We start from the raw sequence: 21,357 nt of genomic DNA, 5'->3' as shown, positions 1-21,357 counted from the left end.
TCTTATTGCAAAATGTCGCCATAACTGCAAAATTTTTATTTGAAACTTCATGAATTTTTTTCTCGCAAACGATTCCCTCTACGTAAATAATGGTAAGAATGAAAAGTGCTTAGAATTGGCTGAAGAATACATCTGTATTTTTTTCGAAACGTTTTGAGCAATTTTTTGGTTTTTCAAAAATTAATAAATTGCAAAATTTCAAAAATTGCTCAAATCGGTCCAGGCGTATTCAGGCGTATTCAGGCGTATTCTTCAACTAATTCTAAACACTTTTTGTAATTACAACAACTTGCGTAGAATGGATTGTTTTCGAGAAAAAAATTATCTAAGTTTACTAGGAAGATCATTAGATAATTTATTTCAAGTACAAGATCTGCCTTTTTTTAGGTTAAACTCGAATTATCTATGAATAAACATTTGTTTAGCGACTTGAAACCATTGTCATTCGAAAGAGCACCCTTGAAAAAATAGAGTATAGTGGATCCTGAATTTTTTTTGGCCGGCCAAACTTGGGTTCGAAAAACGTGTCTCCTGAGCGTCAATGGGTTAATCACCGAATGCGGTTCATATGATTCAAACTGCAAAATATGTTTCTTTTTTGATAGTATGTGCGTAAATATATTTGGCAGCCTATTTCCGACAATATAAAAAAACCGCTCGAGTCAACATCTAACTGTAGAGGAAGCTTGAACATCTTGATTTGATATTAGTTTGTGTGGTGCCAACAACAGGTTTTGTTCACTTAAAAAAATATATAAAAATATTAGATTAGTGTACTTCAGTAAAATAATAATAGAACTTTTCTTTAGGTCCTGTTGTATTTCTTAATAGCAATATTGTGTCAAATGGCAATTGAAAGTCACACGAAGCGGAATCCTTTAATCTATTAATCAATGATAGAACTAAAGCTTTATATTTAAAATCTTATGGAACATTGATGAAAAATTTGGACAAACCTATATCTATTTCAATCTGTAATTCTGCAGAATAAATTTATCAAAGTAAAATAAAAAAGAAATCTAGATCCATGTTGTAGTCCGACCAACCAGTTGGCGAGAACTATAGGATATTGATACAGATTACCACTTTTGCCTGTGTAGAACGAACAGTTACAGCAAACAGTACTTGGATAGTATTAAATATCCTGAGGTGAAAAAAGTGATACCATCCAAAATTGGCATTAAAAATTCTACCAAGAAAAAAATTTCCCGTTCAATCGATAAACCATCATAAAAATATTAAAGGTGAATATATTCTTTCTAGAAATTTTTCTGATGAAGATAGTCCACAATTTATTCACCAGACTGGATTAGATGATTTCATTTATGAACTAAATCATCCAAAAGATAAAGCTGATTTTTGTCCTTCTAGACTTAAAGAAAGAAATCTCTTGTTACCTGGCAGAAAATGACAGTATACAGAAATAGGAGAAAAGAATTTATTAAATACTTTTCGCTAGAAAAAAGGGTATTTATTGTAATAATATCGAAGGGCTTGTTAGTTAATATAAAATAGATTTATATAAGCCAGAGGATCAGTGTCTTTTTATAGATTTTTCTTCAGAAAGTCTTAAAGCATTCTTGTTAGATAACGGGAATCAATACTCCGCTCTTTGTGTAGGTCATTCAACTTTACTTGAAGAATCTTATGATAGTTTACAATTTCACCTCATGAAGTTATACTACGGTATTCATAATTGGCTTATTTACGGTGAATTCAAGTAGATAAATTTAATACTAGGTTTGCAATTGAGAAACATAAAATACACCTGTTTTCTTTACCTTCGGGATAGCCAAATAAGAAATGAGCATTAGGTAAGGAAAAACGGGCCTGTAACTATCACTTTACATTAAACTAGGTTTAATTAAGTAATTTGTACAAGGACAAGCTTTGGATACCGACGGAGATTAGAAAGTTTTCTTCATCAGAACGAAGCGAAAATCAAGAAGGGTATTCTTGATCGGCCAGACGTAAGAAAACTTATTAAAGATCCTTACTTTATCCAAGTCATGATACCTGTTGTAAAAGAAGCTTGGGTAAGTTTCAAAGAGGTCGTCGAAAATATTCTAGAGAATAATCTTTATCCAAAGTACAAGACTACTGTGTCTATAATGTTGAACAATTTTGAAAAAATAAAATGCTTGATGAATTTGAAACTATATTTTCTGAATTCGTATTTGGACTATTTCCCATGAAATGTAGAAGTATACAGCGAAGAAATGGGTGAATATTTTTATCAAGATTTCAACCTAAAGAAAAAACATTATGAAGGACGATGGAATGAAAAAATGATGTCAGACTACCGTTGGTTTTTGAAAAGAGAAGATCACGATCCAACTAGTTATAAATAAATGTGTATCTTGTTTAGTAAAAACACCAAATCGATATTCTGAAGTTTTCAACAAGAATGCTAAGATATATCTATGTGAACCTGCACTGAGTTATAGTTTCTCAAGCTAGAGTTGTCTTGTGTTAATAAATTAATATCTCTATAGTGCTGCAGGTGATTGTGCATTTAAATTTACCTGGCGAGGTGGTAGCATCTGTAGGTTATTATGCACCTATTATTACCTGTTAGGTTTAAATCAAAAGGTAGACACAACCCTGTCGTAGGATTGAAAAACGTGAGTAATAGTGTTTTGAGATTTTGAGCTTGGTAGTTAACCGGTCATAGATTTTAAATGCGTTGGTTATAGTGTTTGGGCTTTTGAACTTGTGATTAACCTGACTTAGGTATGACATTCATAGGTTATAGTGTTTTGAGGTTTCAAGTTGGAGGTTAACTGGTCGTATGTTTGAAATTCGTGGGTTATAATGTCTTGGGAGTTTGAGCTTGGAAGTTAGCCTCTCGTAGATTTGAAACACGCTGTTTATGCTGATTTAATCTTTCGAAAATCAAACTTCATACCTTTATACATTCATTGATGTCGCGGTATAAAAATATCTTCATCGAAGCCTATAATAGTATTTTTTTGTAATTTTAGGTTAATTTTAAGTTAACAAACTTGATGTTGGAGCGCATTTCTGATGTTGAATTGGGGATAAGTGATTTGAAAAATTGAAAATACTATATTGTTGCTTTCTAAGAAAAATTGGTGATATTTCAAGTATTTCAGGTGGCATAGTTGGTTTTAAAAAAAAAATTTATTCATGATGTAATCTAACCTTGAATATAGCCATAAAGTGTTTTTATCTTCACTTTTAGGTTAGAATATCTCGGAAACCTGACGTATAGGGAAAAATTGGAAGACGGATTCAGATTCAGTGAATTAAAATCTTTCAAGGACGTGAGGTCTCGAATTTAGATTTGAAGTTATAATAACTTTTATAGGCCTGTATTATTTTCAATTTTTAAGGCTTGTAATCTATTCTGTTTCTCACAATTTATTGTTTTCATTATTTCGCTATTTTCGGTTTATTTTTCGTGTAATATTTCGTTATTAATTTCTTCTTTAATTTCCTCTCTACGTAGAAATTTTAACTGTATAATAAACTGACTTGCATTCTCACTTAACTTTCCATACGGTAATTGTGAAGTCAGGGCCAAATTGAAATGATCTTGACAAATTGCAAAAGTATTACTGATACATTTTATTAGACTTCCTGTGTTGTATTTGGCTACAAATTCATTAGTAAGATAAAAATTTCTACATGCAATGCATACCGATGCACCAACTTGGATATTTGAGTGACACTTCTAGTGTCTAATTAAAGTGGTATCAGGTGGCTCTCCTCGTTCGGTGCCATACTAACTACTGAATATTTGAATAAAGTATTATGAATATTTGAATAGGGTATTATTTGTCTTTGGTCTCGTTTACATTGTAGATTAAAATTTGAATGATGTGAAAGATAACTTAGGTGGAGATAATTTATGTTAATGTTTTTTGGGTCGTTTCTCGGAATTGAAAAATCAGTATCACTACGGAATCGAGAACAGAAAGGTTTTCCTCTATCGGATTCTAGGTCGGGATTTGTGTATAATAGCGTTGTTACTTAATCTACTAATCTATGTATATGTCTTATTATTTTTATCTTTGTTTGGATATAGAATATTTTTTAGTATGACTTCATGTAAATATGCTGTTGCATGTTTTTAATTGAAAAAATTTTTACTATTTATGTTTGTCTTTATGTTATTGACTATATTTGGTAACTGTTTATCAGTCTGACTTGTTTTCATCAGGAGAGTTATTTTCATTGTGAGCTTATTTTTATGTCAATATTAGTTTTTAAATATTTTTATTTTTAGGTATGTTTGAATATTTTTTACTCAATGCTTGTCTTGTAATTCTGTTTATGAATGTTTACAATGCTTATATATAGTGATTTTTGGCTATTTCAATGAGCTGAGAGACAATAAGTCACGGATTTTTTTTCAGATTTTGCACAATTGCTATACAAATAGTAGTAAATTTTCTTCCAAATTTTCATTTCGAAATATTGATTACATCAAAAATTTTGAACTTTTATTTTAAACAATTGCGACTTGCACAAGAGGAGGAGGATTACAAGTTTTTGCACAAGAAAAAGGTTAGGAACCTGCCTGTTTTCTCAGTAGATGTAGAGTTACGCTACATCGACGGTGATTCACCCACTCATACAGAGAAAGGTATCACCAGCCGATGTTTAACAAATCGAGATGTCTCCGGAGAAGTCGAGTGGTTTCAGCGCGCAGCAACAATATGAGAATCCCTTGTAGACGGGGGTTATGGAGGTTGCTCCGCCATGAAAGAGGCATCTGCGACCCCAACAGAGCTGTGTCGGTTGGCGTGGTGTAGCATCTAAGTGATCCCTACTGGATCCTCACTCGAGTCTGGCACAAGGTCGTCGGTGACGATGGCTTTCTGTACAAGGAGTACGAAGGTGACAGTCATATTCATAAAATCCGCGCCGGGACAAAGAGAACGCTAGCAAAGGACAAGCACGTGATCTTCTCTGAGATGGAGGGAGCGGAAGTTCATCCCGGTGCTGCTTAAGAGTCCACCACCCAGCAACAGAAGATCCAGTTAGAGCCTACAGCCTTCACCCAGCCCGTAACAGTCCATTAGCCGGAACGAAAGCGGTGAGGAGAATTAAGAGAGGGCTGAGGATCGTACGCTTAACGAGTCGGAATGGCCGCAGAGGATCTGGCACCATGGCTTTACTGTTGCTAGGGAAAACTACGACTTCAACACAATCAACGGTGTCGGTGACGATCCTACCACCTGCATCACCAGGATAGTAGGTGCTAACCATCGTCTGTCTATCAGGTTATAGCCCTGGCGTATTTCGTCGGTTTATCCCCTGAGGTGCAGTTACGCCTTCTAATGAAAGCGAGTGAGCACTCACAGTTTCCCACCCATCAGGATAGCCAGTGAAGCGCGGCTGGATCTTTGTGTGTTAATTTTTCTATTTTTGTTTGATATATAAATATACAGGGTGAATCCTTTTAATCTATGGACCTCCATAACTCAAATTCTATGCCTAGTACAGAAAAATAGTTCAGACAAAAATTGCTCAATATCAAGGGGATCATGTTTTAGTAACCTTAAATTTGACCTTGAACATGATGGGTCGAGGGCATTCCAAGGTCAATATTTTTTTTAAATAGGAACCCTTACTTTTTATCTTGGATTCGGATTCTGCGTTAAATTCTACATTCAAATCATATAATATGTGTGGGGTCCAAATGATACCCACCCCTTCCCCAAAGTCATTTCGAGGTCAACCTTACTTTTTGAATGGGCACATCATTTTTTGTGGCAGGTTTAAATTCTATGTGAAATTGTACGTTCAGATGATGGGATATTTATAGAATCTGAATGACCCCCACTCCACCCCCAAAGTCATTTCAAGGTTAACCTTACTTTTTTAATGGAAACCCCTATTTCTCAAACCGGATTTGGAAAAATCAGGAAATTATTCGTCCGGAATAATATTCAAACGTTTATTTTTGTGACCTTCAGAGAATTAATTCAAGAGTAAAATTTAAAACAGTTGGATAGTAATTTTTTTAAGTTCTCTAACGAAGCAGTCGCTGTAAAAGTATCTATTTGAAACATGTTAACTGTGTTAAATGTGTGACACTGTTGACCTCGAAAGGAACTCAAATAAGAAAATATCGACCTATCCCTTCCCGCTTTTCTTTTCCTATCCTCTTCTTTCCACTCCCTTCCATACTTATCCCTCTCCCTATTCTACCTCCCGTATTTTCTCGCCCCTCCTTCCCCCTCCCTCTCTCTTCATGTGATTAGTCGTATGAAGCTGTTCAACCGTGTTTGATTTGAAAGACAAATATATTGAAAATTATTGGTTTCATCTTAAAAATTTAATTGAATTTATTTAATTGTAATTTCAATGCAAATGAGTGGAGATGTAAATATCTTCTAGTTGTACATTACAAAATAATAAATTCCAAGGAATGAAAAATTGTCCAGTAATATTGTTAATACGCCAAGTCATGCATAAAACTTTCAGGATTGTAAACTAGAAAGTTTCTGATTGGTATTACTTTTTTCTAGAATCTTGTATTCATTATTAAAACTTGATCAGATTATTACATATGTAAGTTAAGGTTCCAAGTTCTTGAGTTATTTTATGGACGCATACTCAATAGAGATGACAGATTATACGTCTACTGAAATTGTCGATATGATAATGATTTTAGGGAAATGTTATAACAATTAGACATCGAGGTGCATAAGATGCATAAAATCTCGCTGCATTGAAACTGTACACCGAACGGTACCGAGACTGAAGACATCCTACTGATATGACATTAAGAAACTTGTCTGAAAGAGCGCGTATAGCACAGCTGGTACGCCAACACCGACATTAATAATACGACGACAATGACGTGCGAGTATTGGTTGTTCTAGCAGCTGTTCACCGTGATCCACATATTAGTACCAGGCAGATTGAAAGAAAAATAGGAATACCAAAACGTACAGTCTCAAGAATTTTAAGAGTCCATCGCTTTCACGCTTATCTCATTTCTTTCGATATGTACTTTTCTCAGATGAAGCTAAATTTTACAGCGATAGACAGCTTAATAGGCATAACTGTCATTATTGGTCAAACGAAATTCCATACTGGTATAGAGCTTTATTTTTTTTATAGAATCGATAGAATCTAATGGTATGGTGTGGACTAGTAAATGGCTATTTGATTGGACCTATTTTTTTGACGGGAACGTTGATAGACATACTTACTTAGAGTTGCTATGGTATCACCTGCCGAGACTGTTAGAGGACGTTAGTAAGAATGTGGTTTCAACATAATGGTGCTACAGCAGATTTTTCATTCGTTGTGCGTCAATTTTTGAATGAAAACTACATTGGCAAGTGGATTGTACGACAAGGCCCAGTTGAATGGCCTGCTTGCTCTCTGGATCTGACATCGCGTGACTTTTATTTGTGGGGATACTTAAAAAATGTTGTTTATGCTCTAAAGCCCACGACCTTAGACGATATGAGGCACAAAACTTAAATAGTTTGTGAAGCCATCCCTCGAGCGGTGTTGCATAAAATTGTGGATAGTTTTGAAAGACGAATACGATTGTGTATTGAAAACAACTGAGGAATCTTTGAACAGTTTATCCGTGGCTAATGAAATCAATTGTGGCAAACGTGAGAGGCAAGGGGCATGTTAAACAGACACCCCGAACGTGAGAGGCAAGGGGACTGACGTTAAACAAGCACCCCGAACGTGAGAGTCAACTCTTTAATAACGCTTCTCAATAATTTTTCAATAATCTCTCAATAATACCTTAATAATACCTCGATAACCTCTCAATAACCTCTCAATATGTCTTAGAAAACTACTTTTACTGCGACTGATTCGTTAGAAAACTTGAAAAAATTATTATCCAACTTTTCAAAATTTTGCACTTGAATTGACTCTCGGAAGGTCACGAAAATAAACCTTTAAATATTATTCTTAACGAATAATTTCCCGCGTTTACCAAATTCAGTGTGAGAAATAGAGGTTTCCATTAAAAAAGTAAGGTTGATCATGAAAATACTTTAGGGTGGGTGGGGGTCATTTGGACCCGAAACATATCACATCATCTGGACGTACAATTTCATGAAGAATTCAAATCTGCGACGAAAAATTAGGGGTTTCCATTAGAAAAGTAAGGTTGACCTTGAAAATGCTTTGGGGTGAGGTGTCATTTGGACCCCACACAAGTTACATGATTTGAACGTAGAATTTAACGCAGAATCCGAATCCGAGATAAAACTCAAGGACACCTATTAAAAAAATTGACCTTGGAATGACCTTGATTCGTCATGTTCAAGGTCAAAATTAAAGTCACCAAAATATGACCCCCTTGATATTGGACAACTTTTGTCTAAACTATTTTTCTGTACTATAAAAGGTTAAGTTATTTTTCATCTGAAGCTATGACTTTTTCCTATCTTTCTGGTAATTTTTGGATCCCATCCCAAAAGAACTGCGCCGGCTTGGCAACCAAGAATGAATCAAGACAATTTTTGGTACTCTGGTGGTGGTGAGAAGATGGTAGTAAGAAGGGGCAAGGTCTGGGCTATTATGCGGGTGGGGTAAAACTTCCCATCCACTGTTTTCCAAATAGTTCTTAACCGGAATAGCAATATGGGGCCGAAAATTATAGTCTCGTGTCTCGTCGCATTTTTCGGCTATTGCTCTCTTCAAACGGATTGATTGTGTTCCGTAGAGCTAAAGCATATTCACCATAAACTTCCACCAAAATACGATGACTTTCAGCAGCAGTTTTCTTCATATTAAAGTAACGAAGAAGAACTCCCCGCTAAAATACTTTTTCAGGCACAATGTTCGATATATTTGAGTGAAAAAAAAATTATTATTGTTTACGCTTCAAATAAGTAACATATACTCGTACTGAAAAGACACACAATGGCAGTAGCTTTCCAGCGATGAGCATTCGGTCACCTATACTAAACTTCTTTTTTTCCTATTCGTAACGCATCTAGGTCTGTTGTACACTTGTGGCTGTTCTATTAGCATACCGTGTCCGAATTCCGCGTTTCAAGTTCGTTTTTTTAAGTGACAACTTTTAAATTTTCTTAACCCTGATTAATATTGTGTATTAGTATTATGTATAATTGCGCCGCGCGTATTAGTTGTACGCATTGGGCGTGCATGGGCGGTTTAGTGGGCGCGTGGTGGCGCTCTCACACTGCATTACTGTATCACCCACGCCTAATTACTCATTCCCGTGCGACAGTTAATCACGGACAGTCGTGCCACAGCTTTGTTCTCTTCAGAATTACGTCGTACAGATTATGTTCATTTCTTTTGTAAATTTGTCTTTCTTGTTTATAATCGGTTTTCATCTCAGTTTTCTTATCAATCAGTTTTTGTCATTAATTTCTAAAATCAATACATATATATGTATATATATATATTTATATCAGTGATTAACGTGTACGCGTGACGAAATTACGAATACGAAATTACGAATATATATATATATATACATATACGTATACGGCTTACGTGCAGCAAAATTCAAGGACAAGTCCATTAATACATATATACATATAGCGATATAATTGACGCCAATTAATAATAACAAATAAACATTTAACAAGTAAGTAACCCAAGGTTTATTATTATAAAACTGTCTTCTTCTTACTTATTTCTCTATAATAATAATTATTCTTGGAATAATCACCATTTGGCAAATTCCACGTATTTATTTTGTGTATAACTATATATATATTATAACGGGGTGGTTACTTGCCCGCGTTATTTCGCGAGAGAACGGTGAATATATTATACAGCTCGTTGCGGGCGTACGATAACCGCACGAGACTATGCCCGGATACTTAGTTACGCCTTAAGGCCCGCGGGAGCGTCGTGGATTCAGCAGCTAGTCTTCGATTTAATTCGTCGACGGGGAAAGCGTGGAAGGTTGTAAAGTTGGGTGTAAATAAGAGGAAGGAATACATAAGACAAACGGTATTTATATAACATGTGGGTTTACATAGAAGGCAGCGCAGCGATAAAGAGAGAGAAAATAACTAGCTAGCGAGAGAGAAACAATGTACGCAAGAAGGTACTTACATATGCGGACTGGGCCACGGGTGAGCCTTATCAAACACTCGAATACAGTGGAACAAACGGCAGACTCGCACTTGAATAGTCCCATACACTCTCTCACAGCACTCTCTATACACCAATTGCAATGAGGAGTTTCTCTTTCTAACTGCCGCAGGGCCAAACTAAGAGCCTAAATAAAAAAGGTAGTAGCCGATCTTCCCTGCAAAAGCCGGCCGGCGGAAGCACGTGTGCTTTCGGACGCAATCCACAAGCTAATGTCGCGGCAGAGCTCCCCACTCTCTCTCCCCTTTTCTATCGAACCTAAGTCGGTTCCTATCGCGCGACCGTCTCTCTCTCACACATCAGCACACCTTCGGTTTGGACCTGCACGAGCTTATCCTTCCTCTCGCTAGTTCGCGTTGCATATTATGTATTCTCTCTCTCTCTTACCTCGTACTCTATTGTCTGCTGCGGCTGCCACTTCTAGGCATTGTACATAAATTAACATTATGCCAAATAAAGAATATAAATATAAGTATATAAGTATATAAGTATATAAGTACATAAATAAGAGTGGTCGTTTGAGAGAGAGAGAGACATAACGAGTGGTTTATCACACGTTATAATATATATATGTGAATACATATATATATATATATATATATGTGTGATTGTTAAATTCTTAACTATTTTGGCTTTGGTATTTTATTCTCGAGACTCTTCTTATTTTATTGTTATAAATACCTCTCGCCCCGACCCGTCGGACTAGCGTCACACGATCTTTTCGATTACGTCGTATGATAGCCTACGCTGACGAAGTGTTTAACAATTAAGCACGTCCCCAGATAATATAATATGCATGTGTATAGGATGAATAGTACGTCTGCAATGTTTTGATTATATTTAAAAGAACTTAAATTCAAATTGCTCGTCAAACGCAGCCATTACTACCTTTGATACCTTTGTCGTTAACCAGTGGAGTCGAGACTAATAAGAGTTTCGATCCATATCATTATTTTATTATATATACATATATGAATAATTGTGACTATATTTGCGATAGTAATAGAAGGACCCATATACAAATATATTTTAGTTATTTGATTTTTTTTTATTACTATTTATGTCGCATAAAATATACTTATATATAAATTATATTTATCAAATAACTAGCGAGCGTTAGTTTTGTTTAAAAGAGGGAAAATAAGAAAATTCTCAATAGTACAATATGTAGCTATTGTTTGATATAAATTAATAGTAGCCTCGGGAAGTACTGATTATTTATTTTCAAGTACAATTCGATATATAGACTAGTAGTAAGAGCAAAAGTCCAAAGAAAGAGGTATTTTAACAAATATATTTTATATTCTCATACTATTTTTTAAAGAAATAAGAAAAATGTAGACATCTGATAAATTGTCAAATCTTAATTAGTTTATTCTTATTTGAGCTCTGTAAGTCCATAGGTTATATGGTAAATTTAGTAAATTATAATTCTTGATTGAAACATTTTAAATTCTTTATTGTAGCTATACAATGTCCAAAGTATAAGCTGAATTAAAATTTCTAGAGCAAATTGAACAGAATATAAAGAGCTGATTTTGTTACTGTTATCGTCAGCAGTATATTTTGACACTTCAGCATTTGGTTTAGACCTAAAATATCTAAATTAAAAAAGAATTAAAAACAATAAATATCAATCTATAAAATTTTAATAATTAAACATACTTTGACACTGTTTCACAATTACTTTCAACATTTTCAGTGTTAGACTCTGTTTGGACCGAAGTCAACTCTTTACATTCTGTTCAATTTACTCTGGAAATTACAATTGGGTATTATGCTCTAGATATAATTATCATATATTTATTGACTTATTTATTGTCAGCTGTTCTAGCTATAATAAAGAAAATATTTCAAACAAAAATTATAATTTACTAAATTTACCATAAGACTTATATAAATTTACAGAGCTTAAATAAGAATAAACTAATTAGGATTTGACAATTTATGATATGTTTACGTTTTTCCTAATTCTTCAAAAAATAGTATAAGAATATAAATTATATTTGTTACAATACTTCTTTCTTTGGACTTTTACTCTTACTACTTGGCTACATATCGAATTGTACTTGACAATTTATAATCAGTACTTCCCGAGGCTGACATCAATTTAATATGCTGATGACCAAACAATAGCTATACGAGGGTTGTTTGAAAAGTCCGTGCAAAGTCAGAGAGATGGCGCTACTAGTGCGAATCAAGCTTATTTTTAGTTAGTGGCATATCTTGGAAGAGCACACCAAGTTTCAGCCAGATCGGCCAATTACTTTGCATTTTACATTCGTTTCAATCAAAGAAATCGAGTGGGTGTAAAAAAATGGACGAAAAAGAATTTCGTGTATTGATTAAACATTACTTTTTCAAAGACAAAACTCCTCAGAAGATTAAATTGAAGCTTGATAAACATTATGGTGATTGTGCACCTTTAATTAGAATGGTTTATAAGTGATTTCAAAATTTTCGGAGTGGCCATATGAGCACAAAAGACGCTGAACGTTCTGGACGCCCTGTTGAGGTTACCACTTCAGAAATCATTGATAAAATCCATGATATGGTGATGGCTGACAGAAGAGTGAAAGTGCGTGAGATTGTTAGTACAGTAAGCATCTCGAGCGAACGGGTACATAATATTTTGCACCAACATTTGGACATGAAAAAGCTATCCGCTAGATGGGTGCCGCGATTGCTCACAATTGACTAAAAACGAGATCGTGTGAAGTGTTGCAAGAATGGTTTGCAGCTGTTCCAGCAAAATCCGCACGACTTTAAGCGTCGTTTCATCACTGTAGATGAAACATGGATACATCACTATACTCCTGAGACCAAAGAACAGTCTAAACAATGGGTTACCAAGGGGGAATCTGCTCCGAAAAAGGCGAAGACAACTCCTTCGGCCGGGAAGGTTATGGCGACTGTCTTTTGGGATTCGCAAGGAATAATCTTCATCGACTATCTGGAAAAGGGTAAAACCATTACAGGCGAATATTATTCATCGTTATTGGATCGTTTGAAAACCGAGTTGCTAGAGAAACGTCCACGATTGGCCCACAAAAAAGTCCTCTTCCACCACGACAATGCGCCAGCTCACGCCTCAGCAGTTGTGGCCACAAAACTGATGGAGATAGGGTTCCAACTCGTTTCACATCCCTCCTATTCTCCAGACTCGGCTCCGTCGGACTACTATTTGTTCCCTAATATGAAAAAATGGCTGGCGGGGAAAAGATTTTATTCAAACGAGGAGGTGATTGCAGAAATGAATGCCTACTTTACAGACTTGGACAAATCCTATTATTTGGGAGGGATTAACAAACTAGAATAGCGTTGGATGAAGCGTATAAGCCTAAAAGGAGACTATGTGAAATATAAAAAAGATTTATTAAAAAAAATCAAGCAGTTTTTATTTTTGCACGGACTTTTCGAACAACCCTCGTATATTGTACAATTGAGAATTTTCTTATTTTCCCTCTTTTAAATAAAACTAATTTGAAACGCGGAATTCGGACATGGTATAATGATAGAACAGCCACAAGTGTACAACAGACCTAGAAGCGTTATGTATAGGAGAAATAGAAGTTTGGGATGGGTGACCGAATGCTCATCGCTGTAGCTTTCCAACGCATGTTCAGAATTTTGGAACGATGGAATAATACAATTTACGCTATCTGTCAGCAAACGGCACGAATTAAGTTATAGACCCAATATATATCTTTCTTCGTTCAAACAAATTAATTTATTTACTTGTAAGCTACACATAAAATGTATAAGCTAAAAAATTGTGCGTTATATTTTACATGATCGAATAACTATGATGCCGAGATTAACGGTCAGCACAGTTCAGTGCGTCACATTACATTACGCTATACTTCCTTTCAACGCTCAATTCGACAACCTCAATAGCGGAAACTAAGATTTCACAACGGTATTCTATATAAAATACATTGAAGAATCTAAAGATCATAAATTTTTTTTAAATAATCTGAATATTTTTAATTATAACCAATTTTCTGAAAAAAAAACTATTTATTATTTCGTAATAAATAAATAATTAGATTTTTTACTATTTATATTTTCTAAGAACAAGTCTTTCTGCGTATTTGGCAAAAGTTTTTTTGATAACTCAGGTCATTATATAGGTAATAAGTGTACTGAGTTTGAAAATAATCGGTGGTTTTGATCTTTTCAGGTGATTGAAATAGCCAATAATTGATTTATATTTTTAAGTTTTCTTTGATTGAGACAAAAAACATTTATTCATGCTTCACACGGAGTATTCTAACACGATACAGTAAATAGAATTTGAGATAAAAGCGGTAACAGTTAGCACTGCAACGATGAAATGGATACAAGTAATAAATTCTGTACTATTATAAATAAAATAATATAAAAAATGCAAAAAGAAATAGAAATATCTATTATTTATTACCAGCTAGTGACAGATGACGCTGAGTTTTTTATTTTTCTGATTTCTTTGGTGGCCCATGTTGATAAGTTTTTTGTTCGGCTAGTTCGGGATCTCCTTCCCTTATTTAATAAATCCGTTAATGCATCAGTTTCTATCATAGGTAAGATCTTCATTCCAAATACAATAACTAAATCTCCGAGGAGACCGGCGGATGCTGCAATATTACTGTCAGAGTGTTCACGATCTTGAGCTATAGTAGTAACAAACTGTATAATAAATGGAACACTTGGTTCGACTAATGAAACATCAGCACTTGGACTTGTACTCGAACTATCACCACGAAGCCCTTGAATTATCCCGGTATAAGCTTCCAAGACACCCTCTCTGAGGTCATTCAAATAGTCAATCATGTCATAGTCTGATCTATCAACATAAGCTTGTGAAGCTTGAGCTAATGTTTGCAGTACTATTTCCAAGTATTTTTTAAACTCCGGACCAATGCTCAGAGCAACATCACCAAAAACTGCAAGTATTTGTGGTTTTACTGACCGATGTACGCTATTATCACTCAAGTTTTCTAATAATAGTGTCATAATTTCATCACAATATGGGAGCATCTTATTCTTTAGAGCGCGGCATATATCTCCAGTAAGTCCTACAGCTGCACCACAAACTTGATATTCAGCATGATTTTTTAATCCCAAACACAAAAATGGTTTAAAAGCTTCCATGTATTTTAAAAATCCTTCTCCAAGTACTTCTACTAATGTAGACACAGCCATCAAAGCATCTTCTTGAACACCTCCTGATTTGCACGAATTCGAATTAAACATGGATAATAGTGCAGTCATTATTGCATCTGATATTTGTGGTGCATCTTCAGGAGTAACTTTTCTCAACACTGACTGTAAGGTAGCACATAATAATGATTGAAGATCATTATACTGTGCTCGATCAGAATGATTTTGAATGTGCGTTTCCATTTGCATAACTTGTTGCAATCGTTCCAATATCACCATGGTAGTTTTTTGTACAGTAACATAGCAGTCGCGGGGTGAATTTTTAACCATTTCCATTAAAGCTTCGTAAGCGGCAGATCTTAAATTAGCTTGAGCTCCGTCTAATCGATCCGTCGTTTCTAAAAGTCTCTGTATTATGAAATCGAAATAATGAGACATACAATAAGTTTCCGGTTGTCCATCTTCTGATGGTTCAGCTGATTCATAACTAGCTTCTGCAAGCCCCGTAAAAGCCCAACAAACATTAGCCGCTACGCGAGGTTCTGCTTTCAAACCTGTTACTAGCGACTCTAAAAGCGGTTTTAAATATGTTTCATTGATAGCAGCTTCAGGAATTATTTCACATATTCTTCCAAAAGTCCAAGCTGCTGTATCACGTACTGCAACACTGCTATCGTACATTAATTCTATTAATGTAGGCATGGCTTGTTCAACTAATGGTTTTAAAGTGTTTGGCTCTAATCCACCTAATATTGACCCAAATGCCATTAAAGCTGCATCGCGATAACGCCAATCGGGATTTTTGATATTATCTTTGACAAATGGAAGAACATATGGAACGATACCTTCTTCACAGCAGGAAGCTAACAACATTAGACAGACTCCAGCAGCTTTTGAAGGATTCCAATCATCTTCATCGTCGAACTCTTCTTGTTTGGTCAGTTTTCGCATAAGAACTGGAACTAAATATTGCAAAGCTCCTTTAGCATAATGCCGGGAAACTTTCGACGGTGGACGGCCTCCTTCTGACGCTTCTCCTTCTTCCATAGAGAGGTCAACTTCTTCATCTGACACATTGGACCAAAACTCAATTCCTTGTAAAGCAACCTCATCAATCTCGGATTTCATTGCTTCCAATGTTATCTAGAAAAAAATATTTTAATCAGTGTTTCAAATATAATAATGAAGAAGTCTTATGTTTACGATGGGATTTTACTCTTTTTTCATAGAAAACAATCATATATTAGTAAGTTATTGCAAATACATGATATACTACTATAGAATTTATTTTAAGTACATTTACTTATTAATTCGATTATGAAAAATTGTTAAGTAGATTTTTATCTGAAAAATAAATCTGCATAATAGTAACCATAAAATTTATAACGGAGGAAATCAAACAACACCGATGTGATTATACTCTCTGCTATTCGTACAACAATTAAAAGGATTGTTTTCAGAAATCATAAATATTCCTACGATTACATAGTTTACCGGGTATATATGCTACTCTCATGCAATACTAACATAAGGATCAGGATCTAGATTGGTCTAATATACGATGACACTCAATTTCAGAGCGCTTTATTATTACATGGAACTATATAAATAGATGCAGTGACGTCACTACGTCTGCGACATAAACAAAAGGCGCAATTCCACAAAGTGCTCGAAGAAATGACAACGCTGCACTATAGCTCTCCATCGTTAACTCTGAAAACGACAGTCAATCATAATGTATTGAACACGTTATGCGCATAAGCTAGTAAAACTGTATGACTATACACACGCAACTATCACGCCCTATAAAGATATAAACTACATAGATGCGGCATAGAGAGAGAGAAAATGCATAACACTCTGTTATGAGTCTCCACTATTGCTATGCACCGTTGCTGATGCTGGTTCCTCTGTTTGACGCTGCATCTGTTACTGCTACTCTTGATATTGCTACTAAGAACTATCTGAGCGCCCCGTCCAAGTAGGTTCTTACCGGTATCTGCACGGAACCAGTTTTATGATCAACTGGATACGACCTAACCACCAAACACAACACATCATGATACAAATAGAACTCCCGGACCGAACGTGTATTCTTTTCTTCTTTCGGCCAGCTCCTCTTGGATCGTTCGTTACATCTAAGAGTAAGAGAAAGAGAGAGAGAGAGAGAGAGAGAGAGAGAGAGAGAGCAAAAATGGATCTTTAGTAAAATTGAACTGCCGTCCGGCCTTTTTCTTGCGCGCCGATTTGGGAATATTCGCTTTCTGATATTCTACAGGGTAGAGCGAAATCCATGGATTGGGGTGGTAGTTCGGTTTACACTGAGAAGAAACGCACCTCGAGAGATAGTTCAGCCTACCTCAAAGCACCGAAAGATGGATTCAATTTTTGCCTGATTGCCATAAAACAGATTTGGAATTTCTTAACTCGCTGCGTAAAATTCAAATTGTGGATGCGTTCCTTCATCTTGTACTATTGGCATTGTGTGCCATAAGCTTGGCTTAGTATATCGATCATGTACATTCACTCCACCATTGCTCGTCTCCTTAATCCTTGGAAGACCAGGTAAACGAGCGATTGTTGCAGAAGCAGTTTTGGCGAATGGTGCCATCGTTTAAGTGTTTATTATATACGGTCTAGCTCTGTTGTGGGATCGCCTCTGCTAGCACAAAAGAGGTATACAGTTTCTTTTCCGCTCCTTCTTTTCTGCGCAAACAATTCAATTTACATTAATAAGAGAGTCTGTTGCGAGTACCACTAAAATGGCAGCTATACGCTGTGGTGACCGGACAATTTGACTTCGACGTCGAAGCATTACTCTAGATACTTCTCTATTAGTTCGGCTACACCAGAAGTCAGAATCTTCGGATCTTCTCCAACGATATTATAACAGGAACCATCTGAATTTTAAAAGAATTAAGATCATTCGTTTGTCGGTCTTTAACTACGTCAGATAGCAATTCTTTGGACAATACAGCGTGTAATTCACGCATTTCTACTTCGTCGTCAATGTGGCTTTCATTATAGTGTCACCTCTGCTTTTCCTGCGTCTGCTCGATATGCTTGACCAACAGACTATGCAGGCGTTTCAAGCCAGTCCATTCATCCGGAGTCAGGCACATGAATGAATTCTGTTCCTTCACCTCTCTAGGCAGGCTTTTCGCCTGTAGTGACAGATCAAAATTTATGAACGTAAGCAATATCTTTACTCTTGTGCTAGCCTGCCCACAGTATTCACGGCATATCACAATTCGTGCATGTGTGTGCTTCAGTCGCAATAATCGTGATTCATGAAAATGGAGATCACGATCTTCAACGGATTAGTCGTAAAAATCTATTTACTGGTGGTACGATGGACATGTGCTCAATTCCATACTTTTTCAATATGTTATAGTGATAATGGTAAGAATTCCGCCACGCCGTAGATCTTACCATTATCGCTAACCAAATACTCGGGAATCTCTTAACAAAACAAAATCAGTTTCTCGAGGGTATAATAGAGTCTTGTCATTAGCGACATACAGTGGTCTGTGTTCTTTACTCATTTGGTAAACAAATCATGGAAAACCACCAGATAATTGTACCCATTTTTATTCCGAGGTAGAGAGAGTTCAACGACATACATTATAATTACTACTCATCAAGCCTTTAGACGCGCGTGGATCTACCTGGAATTTCTGGCATTTGAGGTATGACTGTACGGAGTGTTGTACCTCATACCACATACATGGCCATAAATACTCACGTACTATACAAGCATATGCATAAGTCTTCCTGTGACCAAAGTATTCTGACAATAGTTCATAATGGCCATCTCGCATGATACATTCTCGACGCTCTCCCCAAACAACGAGTACCCAGCACTGCTTTTTATGAGTTACTGGGTCCGAAATTTCGTTAATACTATATTTGAATAGTATTCTGTCTTCTACGTTACAGCCACAATACTTCAGTGGTCATGCATCCATCCAATTTTCATACGTTTGGAGTACGACTGATCGCTGATGATATCGAAGGTTTTCACTTCCACTTCACCCCTAAATCCACTGAGCAACATGATTTTTAATGGAAAGAAATACATGCCTTCGATATATGGCTTAAGCTTCTAAATGTCAAACAGCAATCCTAAATACTCAAGTTCTAACACAGTGTGATTTCTCTCTTGAGCCACACCAAATGATCCTCGAATTTATCAGTACCATAATTATATTGTTGAGATTTTTGAATATATCCGCTTAAAATCTAATCCAAATAAGCGTATAAAAGTTAAGGGAGCATTCAAATGCTAAAATAAACAGAAAAGTTAATCGTATTTTGAATCTGAGTGGGGCTACTTAAGTTGAATGTAATCAGAGAAAACATAAAGAAAAAATTTACATTTAATAAGGTTCTTAAAAATAGTTAATAAGAATTCTTTTATACAGGCTGTAATAAAGTAACAATAAACCCAAAAAATTTTCCAGCTTACAATATTTTTATAAATACTGAAGGTCACTCTTGTAGTAAAATCCAACGAGAAATTCAATGGGGACCTTGGATTTGACCTTGTGCTTGACCTTCAAGGTCATTTCAAGGTCAACATTTTTTTATAATGGGAACCCCCATTTTTGACAACAACAATCGTAGGAGCGGGAAATTCTACGTCCAAACATGTGCACAGGTCATAGATCAAGGATGACCTTGAAATTCATTTGAAGGTCATTTAAACTTCATGACGGTCTGACGTTGTGTAAGGTTTTTATCATTTTAGAGATCGTTTCATTTGTAGCTTTCGACGGGGAATCCATAGGTGACCTTGGATTTGACCTTAAGCTTCATCTTCAAGGTCATTTCAAGGTCAACTTTTTCTTAAATGTGAACTCCTAGTTTTTATTTCAGAACTGGAAAGAGTGAATAATTTTACGTTCAGATATGAACTTGACCTTAGGTCAAAGTAACTCCTGAAGGTCATTTCAAGGTCATATTTGATTGTAATGACGCATTAAAAATAAAAATTCGTTTCGGCCGCTATGTTCACTTTATCAATTTTTTTCTCGAAATCTATGGACTTTAGAAAAAAATTCATAAGAACAAAAATGTCTTAGAATCACTCGAGAAATATCCTAAAATTTTTTCAGAATTTTTGGAGACATTTTTGAAAATTCCATTTCCCAAGTTTCCCGAAAAATCAAAAATTTTCTCAAAAAATTCTGAAAAAATTTGAGAATGTTCCTCGAGCGATTCTAAGGCATTTTTGTTTTTATGAATTTTTTTCTAAAGACCATAGATTTTGAGAAAAAAGTTGATGAAGATTGAAAAAAAAAAATTCGTTTTTTCCGCCATTTTGTAAAGAAGCGATGGTTCAAGGTAAACAAAAAAATTCCCTGTTAAACTTCAAATCCCATGATCACCTTTGATTACGGTCGCAAGGTGATATCTTCACCGTAACACTTCGAAAAAAAATCCTAAAAATTTTTTTTTCGAAAATTTAGGTGTTTTTTATGTTTCAATCGAGCATATCTCTTTTCCTGTGAGTTTTATCATGATTCTGGCAACGGATTCTGAAATTTTCAACGCCAATTACATAGGAAAAAATCACTTTGAAAACGTGCAAGAAATTTTGACATTTTGGACGTTAATGGGTTAAATAAACGGAAGAACGATATTAAAAATTAAAAAAAAAAAGAATATTCTACGTTTAAACAACAAGTTCTAAGAAATAATAAATATTTTAATACACGTAATATAAATTAAAAAAAATAATGTCTTATGATAAAAATAAGGATGAAATAAATAAAAATGTAACATCATTATTTTCGCAATTTTATTCTTCAAAAGCATTAGATGATACAATAGAATAGTAGTAGATACAATAGATGAGTAGATACAATAGATGTACGAGTTGTGATCAAAAAGTAAGGTGAATTTTTATTTTTCTCAAAAAATATTTATTTATTCATCAATTTTTATTTTATCTCCTTCAAAGTAATCCCCCTCGGATATAATGCACTTGTGCCAACGCTTTTTCCAATCCTCAAAGCATTTCAAAAAATCATTTTTTGTGATCTTGTTTAGTTCATCCTTCGATGCCGTCTTTATCTCCTCAATCGTGGCAAAACGCCGTCCTTTCATGGGCCTCTTTAG

The 21,357-nt window shown here is 35.2% G+C and overlaps 1 protein-coding gene across 4 annotated transcripts in view; it reads right to left on the bottom strand.

The window, feature by feature from the left end:
- The window catches only part of LOC131665082 (importin subunit beta-1), a 534,754-nt gene that overhangs the window by 73,772 nt on the left and 439,625 nt on the right, over positions 1-21,357 (bottom strand). For 3 of the 4 annotated variants that reach the window (XM_058936708.1, XM_058936715.1, XM_058936699.1), the window contains one exon: positions 14,516-16,377. In XM_058936708.1, coding sequence (XP_058792691.1) covers positions 14,516-16,377 — 1,862 coding nt within the window. Of the gene's footprint in view, positions 1-14,511; positions 16,378-21,357 lie in introns of those variants that run through there. The other variant, XM_058936689.1, reaches the window with a different exon arrangement.

The sequence above is a fragment of the Phymastichus coffea genome, unplaced genomic scaffold (assembly GCF_024137745.1).
Source record: "Phymastichus coffea isolate CEN01 unplaced genomic scaffold, Cenicafe_Pcof_1.1 PCOF00003, whole genome shotgun sequence".
NCBI classification, from domain to species: domain Eukaryota; kingdom Metazoa; phylum Arthropoda; class Insecta; order Hymenoptera; family Eulophidae; genus Phymastichus; species Phymastichus coffea.
This window is presented reverse-complemented; position numbering and strand designations above follow the sequence as displayed.